This window comes from Terrapene carolina, unplaced genomic scaffold (genome assembly GCF_002925995.2).
Source record: "Terrapene carolina triunguis isolate 2854851 unplaced genomic scaffold, T_m_triunguis-2.0 Scaffold66, whole genome shotgun sequence".
NCBI lineage: Eukaryota > Metazoa > Chordata > Testudines > Emydidae > Terrapene > Terrapene triunguis.
The window spans coordinates 82,081,031-82,098,640 of record NW_020664417.1 but is presented as its reverse complement, the minus strand read 5'-3'; the positions used below and the strand labels follow the sequence as shown (position 1 = coordinate 82,098,640).

At 43.1% G+C, this 17,610-nt stretch overlaps 1 protein-coding gene across 11 annotated transcripts in view; it reads left to right on the top strand.

Moving 5' to 3' along the window:
• ABLIM2 (actin binding LIM protein family member 2) overlaps positions 1 to 17,610 on the top strand; it is a 222,021-nt gene that overhangs the window by 141,613 nt on the left and 62,798 nt on the right. For 9 of the 11 annotated variants that reach the window (XM_024208347.1, XM_024208355.1, XM_024208356.1 and 6 more), the window contains 2 exons: positions 3,954 to 4,031; positions 10,615 to 10,761. In XM_024208347.1, the coding sequence (XP_024064115.1) occupies positions 3,954 to 4,031; positions 10,615 to 10,761 (225 nt within the window). Of the gene's footprint in view, positions 1 to 3,953; positions 4,032 to 10,614; positions 10,762 to 15,087; positions 15,121 to 17,610 lie in introns of all 11 variants that reach the window. The other 2 variants (XM_029910665.1, XM_024208353.1) reach the window with 2 other exon arrangements.

Genomic DNA, 17,610 nt, shown 5'->3' with positions numbered 1-17,610 from the left:
CAAACGGACACGCTCCGGCGCCTTGTGGATTTTCTGCAGGACCGGAGGCAGGAGGACAGAGCCCTGCTGCAGTCTATCTGTAACCGCCCTCCCCCGCCACCAAGTCCCATACCCCCCTCACCCAAAGTCCAAAGAAGGAGGGGCGGCATGGTCCGTGAAAACTCTCACTCCACCCCTGCAGAGTGCTCTAGTAATAGAAGGCTCTCATTCCCCAAAATTTGACAAGTCCTTTCCTTCCCGCCTCACCGAAGCCCCCGTCCAAGTTTCACCCCCCAGTTTCATGTGTAGTTGCTAATAAAAAATACATTTCTGTTCATTATTGTTTCCATCATGTTCTTTAGAGGAGAGTCTGTCTGAAGGGGGGGAAGGGGGTTGGTAATTGGACAGGACAGCAGCAGGGCACACACACATTGCAGTCACTAGTTACTCTGGTCAGTCTGGGAGGTGGTTTTAGTGTTCTGTGGGGGGTGCTCTGTGACTTTGTGGCGGGGGAGGACAGTTAGAGATCTTATGCAGCGGTCCTTATCCTGGATCACAGAGCCACACAGCAGGGGATCTGTAACCATCCTCCCCCTGCCACAAAGTCACATAGCCCCCCCACACACAGAGTCCTGAACAGGAGGGGTGGCAGGCTCCGTTGAAACCACCAGTCCACCACTGCGGAGCCTGTCATTCCTGGAGTTTAGAAGCGTCATTTGCATCACTACACTACACCCGCTCCCCACCACAGTCTGCGTCCCAGGTTCAAAACTTTCCCGCGAAAACAGTAATAAAGAAAACGGTGTTCATTAACAAAATTCAAGTCATTTTATTTTTAAACGTGTTTTGGAAGGGGGGGAACGGGGTATGTAACTGGAGAGGATACTGAAGATTTAGTGGGTAAAGAAACGGGGGCAGGTTCAGCTTCTCTGTACACAAACTGAAAAGTCACAGGTTACCCTGCTCACTCAGGAACCTAGCTTTCAAAGCCTCCCGGATGCACAGCGCGTCCCGCTGGGCTCTTCTAATCGCCCGGCTGTCTGGCTGGGCGTAATCAGCAGCCAGGCTATTTGCCTCAACCTCCCACCCCGCCATAAAGGTCTCCCCCTTGCTCTCACAGAGATTGTGGAGCACACAGCATGCTGCAATAACAATGGGGATATTGGTTTCGCTGAGATCACAGCGAGTCAGTAAGCTTCTCCATCTCCCCTTGAGACGGCCAAAAGCACACTCCACCACCATTCTGCACTTGCTCAGCCGGTAGTTGAAGAGTTCTTTTTCAGTGTCCAGGGCGCCAGTATAGGGCTTCATGAGCCAGGGCATTAGCAGGTAGGCTGGGTCCCCGAGGATCACTGTAGGCATCTCCACATCCCCAAGAGTTATTTTGTGGTCCGGGAAGTAAATACCTTCCTGCAGCCATCTAAACAGACCTGAGTTCCTGAAAACACGAGCGTCATGAACCTTGCCCGGCCATCCGACGTTGATGTTTGTAAAACGTCCCCTATGGTCCACCAGTGCTTGCAGCACCATTGAAAAGTAGCCCTTTCGGTTAATGTACTGGCTGGCCTGGTGGTCCGGTCCCAGGATAGGGATGTGAGTTCCATCTATAGCCCCACCGAAGTTTGGGAATCCCATCGCGGCGAAGCCATCTATTATGACCTGCGCGTTTCCCAGGGTCACTACCTTTGAGAGCAGTACCTCAACGATTGCGTTGGCTACTTGCATCACAACAACCCCCACGGTAGATTTGCCCACGCCAAAGTGGTTCGCGACTGACCGGTAGCTGTCTGGCGTTGCAAGCTTCCAGAGGGCTATGGCTACTCGCTTTTGGACAGTCAGGGCTGCTCGCATCCGGGTGTCATTGCGCTTCAGGGCAGGGGACAGCAACTCACAAAGTTCCATGAAAGTCCCCTTCCGCATGCGAAAGTTTCGCAGCCACTGTGATTCATCCCAGACCTGCAGCACTATGCGGTCCCACCAGTCCGTGCTTGTTTCCCGGGCCCAGAATCGCCGTTCCACAACATCCACATGACCCATTGCCACCGTGATGTCCTCGGCGCTGGGTCCCGTGGTTTCTGACAGTTCTGTGCTACTCTCAGACTTCAGGTCCTCACCGCGGTGCCGTAGCCTCCTTGCCTGATTTCTCTGCATCTGCCTCTGGGAAAGGTGGATGATAAGGTGCGAGGTGTTGACAACGGCCACAACTGCAGCGATGGTCGCAGCGGGCTCCATGCTCGCAGTGCTGTGGCGTCCGCGCTGTCACTGACCAGAAAAGTGCGCGAACTGATTTCCCGCCGGCGCTTTCATGGAGGGAGGGAGGTCGGTAGTGACGGACGGATGACGACAGTTACCCAAAAACACCCTCGACACATTTTTTTACCCAGAAGGCATTGGCGGCTCGACCCAGAATTCCAATGGGCAGCGGGGACTGCGGGAACTGTGGGATAGCTGCCCACAGTGCACCGCTTCCAATGTCGACGCTTTCCCCGTTAGTGTGGACTCACAAAGTCGAATTACTGTCCTTAGTGTGGACACACACTTTCGACTTTGCAATATCGATTCCACATATTCGATTTAAGTAAAATCGAACTACTCTCGTAGTGTAGACATACCCTTAGTGTGAGGAAAGATCTCACAGTCTAGCTCTTAAGATGTATAAACAAACCATAGAAGCAGCAAAAATGCAATATTAACAATGACAATAGGAATGTATCACTATTTTTGTAGAGACACATTATATAGAGCCATCAAGTTTTTTCTGTTTGGTAAGGTAGTATCATGTTCAAGAGCAAAGATTTATTGTAAAATTCTTAATCAAATTCTATAAATTATTTAGTCAGAGCCTTTTTGAAGACAACTATACTGAATATCTCCTACAGACAACTGTGAAATTAGACCCATTCTGTAGTTGTACCTAGAAGGTAGAAGCTGCTATCAGTAATGAACAGGATAGCTAGGACAATAACTAGATCTGACAGCTTAACACTACTAATAATCCACTTGCAATCAAGCACAGGTTTCTCCATACAAGCAGAAAATATTTTATGAGGAGCTAATGTACATGGCTGAAGGATAATATAGGGAATAATTGTTATTTTCATTATTTTATCATTTAAACATGTGGATCTCACAAGTTGGTTTCGATTTGAATAACAACTGTCAAGAACATTCATTTCTTGTTGTTCTTGTGTCTCACAGCCCTTTTTTTGTTTATAATTGATGCTACTTCTCACAATAAAGGAAATTACCAAAAACATTGCAGTAAAGTTCTGTCATGACTTAGATGACATTCTAAATGCAGTAACTAGTTTAAAAAACAACAACAGGTAATACATGCCATACTAAGATTGACATGAATATTAATCTGTTGTACTCAAAATAAGAGAGCAAAAGAGACAGGGGCCCAAATCCTCGAAGGCGGTTAGGCACTCAACCCCCATTAATTTCAATAGAAGTTAGAAATCTAAATACCTTACAGCATCTGGGCCTGAGTCGTTTTTGCAATCTGTCTGCTTTATTTGCAGTGCTCTAGGTGCTGTTTGCTGGCTACCGATTAATTACCCAGCACTATGAGACATTGTAAAAAACAAATATGAAAATTTGACAACATACACATAGGGACCCAAATTCTGCCCTCATGCACCCACGTGATCCCAGCCTCAAAGCTGCTGTAACTGCACCAGCATTAGCAGCCCTCCGGGACCATTCTGGTAGCCCAGGATCACACCACTGGAGTTCATTCTGGTGAGGGGAAGGTAAATGGTATAATGCGATGGCTTACTGACCAGTGCAAAAATTAATTATTTGGATGCTTGACTAGTCCTCTTTGATGTATATGTTAGTTTTAGCTAGAGTAGAACATAGCATTCTCTTTTTAAGTGGCAAAGCTGAGCTTAAATGAAAGACTGTTTACACTCTTTCTTTCTTAGGAAGCCACAGATAAATTTCCTTCTCCTTTTTGTTTTCTGTCCTAGGAAACTAGAACTTCCTCTGAGAGTGTGATTTCCATTCCTGTTTCAAGTACATCAGGTTCTCCAAGCCGTGTGATCTATGTAAGTATCCCCTTCTACATGCCATGAGGCAGAAAGAAAGCTGTACCACTTTTTACTGTTAACTGTTGTTTAACATATTCTGTTATTGCACAGAAAGTTGAAATCATCAAAACCTCTTTATTTGTTGATTCTTGCAAATCAGAATTGACATTCTCCCATGAAATTGTTTGAATACCATAGTTAAAAATAACAAGTTGTTGGCAGTTTTATTCTTTTCCTTTGCTGTATATTTTTAGGTCTTAGATTACCACTTAGATTTAGATTGTACCAACCGTGCAAAGTATCTACAAAGGAAAGAAAAGTTCAAGTAAAAAGCAGTCTCAAAGCAGATTACAAATTTAGATTTGAACACTACTGATTTAGCAGATCAAATTTTGACATGGTGAGATTTTTACAAACGTAGGTCCTGATTCTGCAATTAATCACAAGCAAGTGCACCTCTGCCATGCACATGTTGCATTTGCAGGATCACACTCTTTCTAACCTGAAAGGAATTAGGACCCGCTTCTGCTGTCAGTGAAGTCAGTGAGAGATTTGCCTCTGAGTTCAATGGGAACAGATTTGGGACCTCATACTAATAATGGGTCTCAGGTGTGAACATGTCATCCTAAAGATATAAAGAACCAGAGGTTCTAACTGAGAGAGTAGCCATAATGAGTATTTAAAATAATTAAATAACTGTTGAAAAAGCTTCTATTTCTTAATTTTTCCAGCCCCTGGTGGGTGTTACTCTCAGTACCTGTTGTGACAGCCATCTGGAGATGATGTTCATAAGCACGTTCTCAAGGTCACAAAATGATCAAAGCAGCAAATATCAGCACAACTGGCACTCGCCAGGCCTGTGCCTCTGGGAACCCTGCAGGATTTCGCTTTCTAACCTGTCTGTCCCATGCAGTGTCCCTGAGGCACACAAGTCATGCTTACGGCACACTAGCAACCCCAGAGCAAATAGCTGCAAACAACAGGTTGCCAATTTATAACTTGACGTTTATTATACGTAGCGGAGGTGTCTGTACGTATCACACAGAGACCAACAGAGAGATGCCTTGGAGCCAAAGGCTGCTGTCTTTCCTGAGGTAAAATTTATATTCCTATGAATGGGAATTTTGCTTGACTAAAGCCTGAGTGAGGACAGTAGGGCTTGGCTCGTATAAAGGTGCCTGCCAGTATTTCCAGCTTGCCTTTCTGGCAGGAACTCCATAGAGCTGCAGACTGACATGTTTTTGAAACATTTCCTGTAATAATGGCGTGGCCACAACCATCATCAGCACAGACATATTCACTGTGAATTGGGACTGTTCTCACCTAAGCATATTTTCCTTGACTAGATGGGAGATATTTCTCTACCCTTATGCCTTTCTCTTACTTTTTTACATTTTTCTATTTATTTATACATGTAGAGGCAAATATCTAGCTGTGGTACAGTACTTGCTTTCAAGCATTTTTCTTGAAGTGTATGATTACTTTAAGTATACTTCATGGCCTGCTAATAGTCAAGGACAAACCTCCATTTTCATTCTCTGTCAAAACTATGTTTTTCAAAGTGTCTCATTAAGTCAGTATCTGTGACATACCTACTTAGGGTGAGCTGGTACTTCAAAAGAAGTAAGCTTGCTGTGGCAGTCAGAGAAAAAGATTCCCATGGGGAATGCCACATCTCTCATTTTCACGTGCATTAATTGTCAGTAAGCTCTGAGATTGTTTAACTCCCATTTAGATATCTGGGAAGAGAAAGGGAGGAGAATTCAAACCAGTTGTTATTGAATTTGAACATTATCTCGGGGCGTTCCCTGCACACTTCTTATAGTGGTGTGTAGAGTATATACACTGCATTTCTCCCTAGCACAGGTATAAATAGCAGTGCAGATGGTGAGGCATTGATTAGGCGAGTAGAGTAAAGACACTGAGAGTATGTACCCTACATGGCTCTCAGGGCCGGCTCTGGCTTTTTTCCCTGCGGGGGGAGGGGGGGGGCGGCCGGCCGGAGCGGCGGGGCGGCCGGAGCCCCGGCGGGGGCTCCGCTCTCCCCCCAGCGGCCGGGGGGAGGGCGCAGGGGGGAAGGCGGCCAGAGCGCCGGGGGGAGGGCGGCGAGCCCGGCTGTGGCCCCGCTCTCCCCGGCGGCCGGAGCGCCGCGCCGCCCCCCTCCAGGTGCCGCCCCAAGCACCAGCTTGGGTGCCTGGTGCCTGGAGCCGGCCCTGATGGCTCTTTACACACCCAAGCAGTGTCTCCCGCATCTACACTGCTGTTTTTAGCCATGTAATGTCCCGCTGCTGGAGCCTTCCATTGTCATGTGTAGATTCATAGATTCTGGGACTGGAAGGGACCTCGAGAGGTCATCGAGTCCAGTCCCCTGCCCTCATGGAAGGACCAAATATTGTCTAGACCATCCCTGATAGACATTTATCTAACCTACTCTTAAATATCTCCAGAAATGGAGATTCCACAACCTCCCTAGGCAGTTTATTCCAGTGTTTAACCACCCTGACAGTTAGGAACTTTTTCCTAATGTCCAACCTAAACCTCCCTTGCTGCAGTTTAAGCCCATTGCTTCTTGTTCTATCCTTAGAGGCTAAGGTGAACAAATTTTCTCCCTCCTCATGACACCCTTTTAGATACCTGAAAACTGCTATCATGTCCCCTCTCAGTTTTCTCTTTTCCAAACTAAACAAACCCAATTCTTTCAGCCTTCCTTCATAGGTCATGTTCTCAAGACCTTTAATCATTCTTGTTGCTCTTCTCTGGACCCTCTCCAATTTCTCCACATCTTTCTTGAAATGCGGTGCCCAGAATTGGACACACTACTCCAGTTGAGGCCTAACCAGCGCAGAGTAGAGCGGAAGAATGACTTCTCGTGTCTCACTCACAACACACCTGTTAATACATCCCAGAATCATGTTTGCTTTTTTTGCAACAGCATCACACTGTTGACTCATATTTAGCTTGTGGTCAACTATAACTCCTAGATCCCTTTCTGCCGTACTCCTTCCTAGACAGTCTCTTCCCATTCTGTATGTGTGAAACTAATTGTTCCTTCCTAAATGGAGCACTTTACATTTGTCTTTGTTAAACTTCATCCTGTTTACCTCAGACCATTTCTCCAACTTGTCCAGATCATTTTGAATTATGACCCTGTCCTCCAAAGCAGTTGCAATCCCTCCCAGTTTGGTATCATCTGCAAACTTAATAAGCGTACTTTCTATGCCAATATCTAAGTCGTTAATGAAGATATTGAACAGAGCTGGTCCCAAAACAGACCCCTGCGGAACCCCACTTGTTATGCCTTTCCAGCAGGATTGGGAACCATTAATAACAACTCTCTGAGTACAGTTATCCAGCCAGTTATGCACCCACCTTATAGTAGCCCCATCTACTGTGAACACAGCCTGCTTCTCCCTGCAGCGTATAGCTACATGTACCATACACGCTGCCACCAGTAGTGTGCAGTATAGACATACCTTAAATGAATAATCTTTACCACTCTCATACTCCCTTCCAGCAAAGGATTTATCATGGCATGCATATATACTGCTTTACATGCAAAACTCAACTCAGCCTGAATGACAGAGCTGTGACCAGTACCTCTGTAATGTGTCAGAGCAGAAGGATGGAGCGAAAGAAAGAGTACAGAGAGAAGCTTGGGGGGTTAGGAGCTGTGAACTGATAGTTCTCACACTTTTGAATGTGTCACATTAAAACAGAACAAGGACATGGGGATATATTATGGCTTTTGAGGTACAGTCCTTGAGGAGGTGCACATAGGCCATACAGCAGTGGGTATCCCCAGACGTGTTCTAACTAAGACTGAATGCCCCCGGACTCCCTGTGCTACCTGTTAAAAGGATGCAACAAGCACCATCCCTTCCCTAAACACACATACTTCCCTTCCCCCTTTACTGACACTAAACTAGCCTTCACTGGGTTTCTTGCACTCTCAGAGGGCTCGATCAAGTGCTCACTGAAGTTAATGGGAATCTTTCCCTTAACTTCACTGGTCACAGGATTATGTCCAGAGTGAATTGCACTCTAGTGCAGAGGGTCCCACAGAGCACCCTGTGTACCACTTAAATACTGACTGACTTCTGCATTAATGTCTTTGGTGGAGCTTAAGTACAAAGTACATGCATTGGGGTGAATTTCACAGAGAGAGCATTAGGTCTGAGCTCTGCTCAGAGATACCTGGAAAGCTGCTTTCATGCTGCATAAGGCCTCAGCGTGTCAAACATTAGCATACTAGGAGTGGAAATCATAATACACAATTGTAAAATAACATATTCCAAAATCATTTTATATGAATCACTAAGTACTTCTGAACAGTGGGGATGATTTTTGAAAAACCTAATACTCTAGATCAGGGGTTGGCAACCTTTCAGAAGTGGGGTGCCAAGTCTTCATTTATTCACTGTAATTTAAGGTCTCGTATGCCAGTAATACATTTTAATGTTTTTAGAAGGTCTCTCTCTATAAGTCTATATTATATAACTAAACTATTGTTGTATGTAAAGTAAATAATAGTGCAGCAAGGTGAGCAGGGCCGGCGGCTGGTATCCCAGGCCGGCAGCAGGCTGAGCGGGGCTGGTGGCCAGGACCCCAGCTGGCAGGGGGCTGGTGGCCGGAACCCCAGGCTGGCTGCAGGCTAAGTGGGGCCAGAGACCGGTATCCCAGGCCAGCAGCGGGCTGAGCAGGGCCGGCAGCTGGGACCCCTTCCGTCCGCCGGCTCCTGCCAGCTGAGGTCCCGGCTGCCGGCCCCGCTCAGCCTGCTGCCGGCCTGGGGTTCCATTCATCCAAAGGGGCCGGCGGCCAGAACCCCAGACCGTCAGTGGGCTGAGTGGAGCCGGCGGACGGAACCCCGTCTGGCAGCAGAGTGCCACTAAAAATCGGCTTGCGTGTTGTCTTTGGCATGTGTGCCGCAGGTTGCTGACCCCTGCTCTAGACCATTAGTGAACCTTATTTATGTTGTATTTTAATATCTAAGCCTTTCCGCTTGAACCTGAGGTTTTTTCACAGAATTTTAAATATCACCAACACTGTTAGAATGGGTAAACATTTTGAACCGAATGATTGCAGAAAATAATGGAATGGTTTTAAAAGGTATTGAGAGCAGAGCTGGGCCAAGTTGTCTGTAACAAAATGTGTTTTCATCCACATTTCCTATATTTGGATGGGCAGCGTAGAAAGAATTATACTAAAATATAATTTTTTCCAATGAGGCTTGGTATCTTTTGTTTCATAATCATGAATGAGGACTGCGTGAAATAGATAGTGAAGGAGGTAACGGTGGGACGCAGCTGGAGTAGTGTGTTTAGGATCAGTTACTCATTGAGATTATCTGTTCTTCCTTCCGTAAAGCTATTTGTTTACCCCAGACTCTGGGGATATACTCACCAAAGAGAAGACCTGGAGTGGGGTGGGGGCGTTGAGAAGCAGCTAACAGTTGGAAGGGTTAGATTACCTGAGACAAAATATACTCTGTGTGAGTCAAAGCAGTGGGAAGAAATGTATTTTCTCTTGGAATTGTTTTAAGTGATTTTTAGGAGGATGGTTGTTTTCCATTTTATCTGCGGTTTCTTCCTTTCGTGGATATTGTTCCTGGGATTTTGTTTTATACAGTGTTCCTGGAATTTTATAAGGTGTTTTGTATGTTTGCTCAAGTACAGAAATAAATTCTCCTTTTGTTCTGTGTTCTCCTGGGTGATGTTGCATACAGATAAGATGTACACAGAAAGAGAGAAATTGCTTACTTACATTGATCCACTTCAAAATCATGCTCCATCCAAACTGAGGCATAAGAGGGGTCATGGCAACCCACTCTGAGTTGTGTAGATACAGCTATGGAGTGTTGTGAAAGTCACAGGTTTTGTAAAGACTTATAGCCAGATTCTCAGCCCTCATGTAAACTGGCTTGGCTTCATTGGATTCCATGGAGCTACACCAATATTTATAGGCAAAGGATCTTAGTTTGGTGCCTTACAAAGATAAATCTTGATCTTGAAAAGAGCTCCATGGAGGTGGAGCCTAACTTCAGTTGCAGGGTAGGGATCGTACACGGTAATGCAATTTTACTGCAGATTAGTTATGCAGGAACTGTAGGATAGAATAAGCAGCTCTTTTAAATGGGAGAAATTACTGACTAGCAGCATTTCAGCATCTGGACAGGGGATAGTTATGTTGGAAATAAGTACATGTTTATTCATTACCATCTGTAATGGAAAAAGAATACAAACACTGCAATCCAAAATCACCTTAGAAGAAATGGACTTTTGCCTGGCCAAGGATAGCAAGATTAGCCCTGCTGTCTCTTTGCATAGCTAATAGTCAGCAGGATGTAAATGGAAGAAAACTAGGATTATCCAACATTACAACTATACATTAAACTTGAATGGCAGAGAAGTCATCAACATATATAAAGAAAACAACCATGTACATTTAAGATCTTGTGGTAAGCACTGAAAAGATATTTAAATTCTGAGTCATAAAAAAGTTAAATATTTATTGGTTCTTCTACCTATATGGGTCTGTCCTTTTCTGATTGTATCCTGATCATATTCCTTCTTATCTTTACTGCTTTCTTTCCTCCTTTTCTTAGGCAAAGCTCGGAGATGAAATTCTTGACTACAGGGATTTGGCTGCTCTTCCTAAAAATAAAGCCATCTATAACATTGCTCGCCCAGATATGATCTCCTATACGCCATATATCAGTTACTCTTCAGATGACAGGCATAGTTATGGGGAGGTACTGAATCCTGTGTTGTTTTTTTTAAATTTGTGAATCTAAAAATTAATTTGCATCATTAAACACATCACTGTGTCTAAGCTATTAGACACACTTGGAATTTTTGTAATTACTTTGTAAAATTGGATTAATGGGAGTTATTTTATGTATTCACAGTCACTTGAATTGTCCATAAAACAAGTGGGATTTCCATTTCACTCTTTAGTTCATGGGAAATAAAGGATAGCTTTTTGTGATCAAATATTTTTTTTAAACAGATGAGATTTAATGAAAGTATGTTTTTCTGCCAAAGAAATTATACTTGCATGTGGTAGGAAACAGGAACCATTGCTAATTATAATACAAAGATCAGAAGCCAAATCAAATACCCTTCATGCTTTTGTTATATGCAGCATGTTATTTTGGTAACACAACAAAGGTATCATTTTTCTGTGCACAAATTCCTTTCAACCATCCCGTAATAAAGTTCATCTTGATGTCATGCATACATATTGCCCTTTTCATGTGCAGAGCTAATGTTATAACATTTTTGCTAATATAATTTAATACTAATGCTGTTTTATGTGAAACATATTTTTACATAACTCCTGTCATAAAAGGTAGTATTTCTTCTTCACTTATGTCTGCCTTTCATTTTGTTTTCTAATTTCTTTTATAGTTTTAGATTTTTTAAATCAAAATCTCTACAAAAAATTAATTGCTAGCTTAACTTGGATATAAATAGATGGGTACAAATAAATGCTTGAAATAATAGCAATGGAATAATAAATGCCCAAATCCTGCAAGCATTTATGTATGTACTTTATGCACATGACTTTTAGTTCTGTTGAAAAGGGCACAAGTAAAGGTACTGCAGGGAACAATCCTGCATTGACAGGGAGCTATAAACACTGTAACTGGCTTTGTTTCTACATAAGAAGATTTCTTCAAGATTTACAAAATGCTGACCTCTCCCCGAATTTTAGACAAGCTCATTTAGCCCTTTTCAGTTTCACATCAATTCCAAACAAAAATATGACTTGAAGGATAATTTCTGTGCTCCTATTAATAATCCACCTGGAAAATGGGCTAACAGCTCTGGAACCATCGCTTCCTTGCTGCTGTTTCCAATGGTCCCACATGCTGGAGGTCTTGCTAGTGGGAATGATGTTGCTACATTGGCAGTTTGGCTTTCTAGCATCTGCCCAGGTATTTTAAGGGTGCCTGTTAATATTGGTGATGAATGGGTATTTTGTAGCCAACCCATAACTAAGATATAAGCCTGAATAATCCTATATGAGTGGTTCAGCAGTTGAATCACAACATATTCAACATGAAAGAATTTGCTCTAATGGAAAACTGGGACTCTTTATGCATCGGACTTAGGCCTGGTCCACACTACCCCCCCACTTCGGACTAAGGTACGCAAATTCAGCTACGTTAATAACGTAGCTGAATTCGAAGTACCTTAGTCCGAACTTACCGTGGGTCCAGACGCGGCAGGAAGGCTCCCCCATCGATGCCGCGTACTCCTCTCGCCGAGCTGGAGTACCGGCGTCGACGGCGAGCACTTCCGGGATCGATCCGGGATCGATTTATCGCGTCTAAACCAGACGCGATAAATCGATCCCAGAACATCGATTGCCTGCCGTCGGACCCTCCGGTAAGTGTAGACGTACCCTTAGATTAATTCATCCAGCATCTTAACCTAATTCTCTCCTCGGGATCCAAATATTTTAAGTATCACATGCCCAGACTCTGCCACCCTTGCTCACAATGGATAGCATCTTCTTCCATGAATTGGCCGGCTGAAATCATCTAGACTGTGGAGTAAGGTACTGCTCTATGGCAGTAAGGGTATCACTCTTCCCATTAAAGAGGGCACTGGAAGGTGTAGTTGGGAGGCATGGTATAGTAGAGGGGTGGCCAAACTGTGTCTTGTGAGCCACATGCAGCTCTTTTACGGTTAAAGTGTAGTTTGCAGAGCCCCCACTTCCACCCCCATTCTCCGCCTACCAGACTGGAGGGAGGGGAGAGCTTGGGGCTTCTGCCCTGTGGCAGGGTGGTGGGTCTAGTGCTGCTTCTTCCCAGGGGGGAGGGGTTTTCAGGACGTCAGCTCCACGGGGCATGTCAGCCAGGGCTCAGGGCTTCAGCGGGAGTGGGGCAGAAGCTCTGAGCCCTAGCAGGCACCTCCCGAGTGGCTGAAGACCTGGCAGGCGCACCCCGGCTCTCGAACTTCTGAAGATTGTCGTATGCAGCTCGGAGGGTCAGTAAGCTTGGCTACCCCTGGAATAGTAATCTGGGAATAGAGTGAGTGTTATGGCAGAAAGCATAATAAAGCAATAGGCAGAATAGTGTGATTTTAATAATAAGCATGATGATATGCATAAAATCTGTAAATCCCTTTAGGCATTGAATAAGATTAAGGGTGATATCCTGGCTCCCCTGAAGCCTGTGGCAAAACCCACATTGTCTGCAGTAGGGTCAAGATTTCACCCTCAATGTGGCCCGGGTTAATGAAAAAACACAGGGCTCCTTAAATTTCTTCCCATAGGGAGCAGTTCCTGCTAGGGGAATCGGGGAGCTACTTCATGTTGGAGCCCTAATCTGTTCAATCACACCTTCATTCACCATTAATCATTTGACAAAATATCACTAAATGGTAGTCCTGCTTTTTCCCAATACAACAGTGCCATTCCATAGCTTTCATTGCCTTATAAAACTGATACCACTTGTTCTTTCCAGGGTTAGAATGTGAGTTGTATGTCCTTGTCCCTGCAAACATCCATGTGTGCCCCTTTACCTGATGGACATTATGCATCCTTAGCTATTGAAAAGAGTTTTTAAACAGACTCCTTTTAGTTTCAAGACCAAATAAAATATTTTTAAATGGATAAGAGGAGACTAAGGGGGGAATATGATAGAGGTATATAAAATCATGAGTGGTGTGGAGAAAGTGAATAAGGAAAAGTTATTTACTTGTTCCCATAATATAAGAACTAGAGGCCACCAAATGAAATTAATGGGCAGCAGGTTTAAAACAAATAAAAGGAAGTTCTTCTTCACACAGTGTGCAGTCAACCTGTGGAACTCCTTGCCTGAGGAGGTTGTGAAGGCTAGGACTATAATAGGGTTTAAAAGAGAACTACATAAATTCATGGAGGTTAAGTCCATTTAATGGCTATTAGCCAGGATGGGTAAGGAATGGTGTCCCTAGCGTCTGTTTGTCAGAGGGTGGAGATGGATGGCAGGAGAGAGATCACTTGATCATTACCTGTTAGGTTTACTCCCTCTGGGGCACCTGGCATTGGCCACTGTCGGTAGACAGGATACTGGGCTGGATGGACCTTTGATCTGACCTAGTATGGTCATTCTTATGTTCTTATAGAAACATTTCTGTGAGTGCTACAATTATTTTTAGTCTGGTGTTAGCCAAACTATTTAGTCATAAATGCCTTTATAAACTGAGCTGTCAGTCAGAGCCTTCTATTTCAGAGATGATATGTAGAGAAGACAAAAGCATATAAAATGTTTCTAAAAGTTCCTAATGCTAAAATGCTTCACTATCAATATTTCCTTGTAGTGTTTTACTCAGTTTCATTTGGGTATTATTAGGTTACCTTAAACTAAACCAGCTATGCCAATGTCAGCATAGTTTAGTGCTAGGCATAAGTGCCATGTGTGCTTAATTGCCTGTGACTTAACTAAGCTATTTTTAAAAATAGGGCCTAATTATGCTCTGTAATACCAATTTCTTTATTGGCTTCAATAAAATTACTCTGGATTTACAATGGTGTAGCACAGAGCAGAATTTCTCTCTCAATTGTGAGAGGAAAATGAGGGAACAGCAAAAATTAGTTGCCAAGTAAAGATGCTCTTTAATTAAAGATTAGGGGAGGAAATGTACTGATATCTTGGAATTCTTTAAAGCAAAGATGAGTGGAGCTTCAAAGTTCCAATCCAAACGTCAGCTGAGTCTAGACAAAGGATTTGGCATAGGCTTATCTCTGTTTTAAAGTGGTTGCTTTAAACAAAGATTTTTTCTATTAAAGGTGCAGTCCTTAGTGTAGGATTCAATAGAGTGCAACCTGCCCATGGGATTCGCTTTTGAAATGAAATAATTTTACGGCTGTGTAAGGAAGATGTTTCCATTTTACTCCTTCTCATTTTTATTTAAAAAATCTAACTTCGTATTTTTGATCTAATTGCTGGATGTCCTGTTTTAACTGTATGTGTCATATGTGTTACACATGGATGTTGATACTGTTAACATAGCATTTCTCACAAATAGCATCATGCATGAATTTTGTATGACTAATTTGTTACTTTGTGTGTTGCCGTTTGCAGTCACCTCAGTTGCCCTCTCCAGCACTTACTGAGGTAATCCCCAGTGCCTTTGTTCTATTCTGATCTGTTTCCTGATGCATTAAACTTGTTTATAAAGATAATCATCAGAGCCTGAAATGTTAGTGGTTTGCCCCCTGCGTCTGCAGAGCCATGATGTCTTTATAAAGAGGTTTCTTTAATATTGTTACTTATATCAAACAACTGCTGTGCTTCTATATTGTCATCTGAATGCATCCGTTTCATTGATTGTCATCTGCATTTCTACTTCAGAAATAGTTACTTCATGAAATAAAATTTAGATGATCATAACTTTTTCAAATGTTACCAAATAAATTACATTCTGAATTGTAAACTGCTTTTACATTTACAACTAGCATTTTTATTTGACCTAGACTAAGGCCTTAACGTGCCTCTTTCTGTCCATTTTTTCCCCACACATAGTTAAACCAACTGTATATACATGTAATTAAATTACCTATATGTATATATGCACACATCTGGGGCCAGATACACAGTTGATCTGTATAGTTCCATTGACTTTAATGGAACTATACCAATACCCAGGACCATCATTGTTAAAGATGCCAGTTCAAGAAATACCACTTTGGAAGCAACACAAGGACATCACACCCAAGAAATACCACTTTCAGGAGCAGTACTTTCTAGTTTATGTAGATGGAAAAATAAATATGGCAGGCCTGACTCATTACTCCATTACACCAGTTTTATGTCCTCATAACTTCACTGAACTGAGTGGAGTTACACTGTTGTAAAATTTTTGTAACAAATTGCAGATTTGGGCCCAATAATTAATTGATAGTTTCCCTTAAATATAAAAAATTGCAAACTGTCACTAGAACTGTTGGTTCAGAGAGAAAAGTAGAGTTATCAATTAGAAATGTAATTTATCTGATATTTTTCTTTTAAAAGAAATATATCACTCATTATTGTATTCCACAAATTTAGCTTGCTGTTTCCTACAGAGACAAAAACATGCAGCAACATGCATGAGATAATCAAGGTGGAAATATCAGTGTTTCAGAAATATAATAACTTCACTTACTACCCTCTATTATCCTGCATAATAGTAAACTCCAAAGGTTACATTGGTACTCTTCTTAGAGCTGCTGTGATTCACAAAGTCGCATGAATTCTTTAAGGATGTTCAGATATGCCCACAGTTTGCCCTCTGCAGAGTATATTTTCTGTGCTAAGGACGGTACTTGTTACTTACAAAGCTATTCATCCATGAAATGAGCGGTGCTACAGCACTTTCCTCAAGTTTAATAAACTGCACTGTCCTGTCCACTTTTTATTTAGCTCATTAAGTGACAGTGTTTTGGTCTATAAAGAACTGTATTTATTAAGGTTCTACTTCATAAAGAATGCCTTCCAAAGACATTATGCTGTTTTGCCTGGAATACATTATACAGAAGTAAGAATGTAGATAATATGTAGCTAGTTAGGAAAGGACATGCAGAAGTATTTCAACATGAGCATGGGATTTAAGTGAGCATGGAGTAGTTGGTGGCAATCAAAAGAGAAGGCTAGGAAATGCCTACAATGTGCTACCTGGCATAAATTATTCTCCCTTTTTTTTGGACAATTTTGAATTCTTACATAGGCGTTTTAAAAAAATTGCAGCTAGCTCTTCTCATAAGGGCTTGTTTCTATCTTCAAATACACGGTCGTCCATTGCCATGTACCGTCATAAAAATCATTTGCTCTGCACGACCATGTTTTTGATGGCACAGGGGGCCCCTAAATCTCCATGTCATCCTCTTTCAGGGCCAAATCTTCAAATGCTTAATCAGACCCTGATCGTTCTTTACTTTCCCATCCCGTAGATACACCTGGAGGGAATCCATTGTGCACAGACCACCTTTCATCCGTGTGGAAGGGAGCAAAGGTGTCCCTCTGGCCCTGCAACCTCTCTTTTGGACCCTACAAAGGGTATCCTGTGAGTCTGAGGTCTGCCCAGGAGGGGAGAGAATAGGGAATGCATTGGCTAGGGGGAAAGGAATTGATGGCTGAACTGGGGCCAACAATGCATGTTGTCCCCATTCTGGACCCTGGAAGAATAATAGGACTCTAGGCAACTCAGGGGACAGCTGTGGCCAGAAGTCATCCTGGCTGTGTGGGTGTGATGGAGCTGCACTGCCATAAACTTAGGAGAGGGTGCTGGGGCAGGGTGGAAGCAGAGGAGCACTCTCTCCCCCTCCAACCCCCACAATGGACTATTGGGGGAATAATTCTGCAAGGGTATCTCTCAGGACCCCCTTCCACAGGTTTTTCTGCAGGAGAGATTGATCTGAGACAGACTTTTTTTTGTTTTGTTTTGTTTTTAATTCAACCTTACCCAGGCAAATTCTGATTTTCCTAAATAAGGACTGAGAAAACTGAATCCCAAAGTGATACTAGTTATCCAAAAATGGTTTCTACATAACGGGGGCTTTTGCTTCCTAAGAAAACAATACTTTTTCAGTCACCAATTTGTAATTTTCAGTCACCAATTTGCTACAA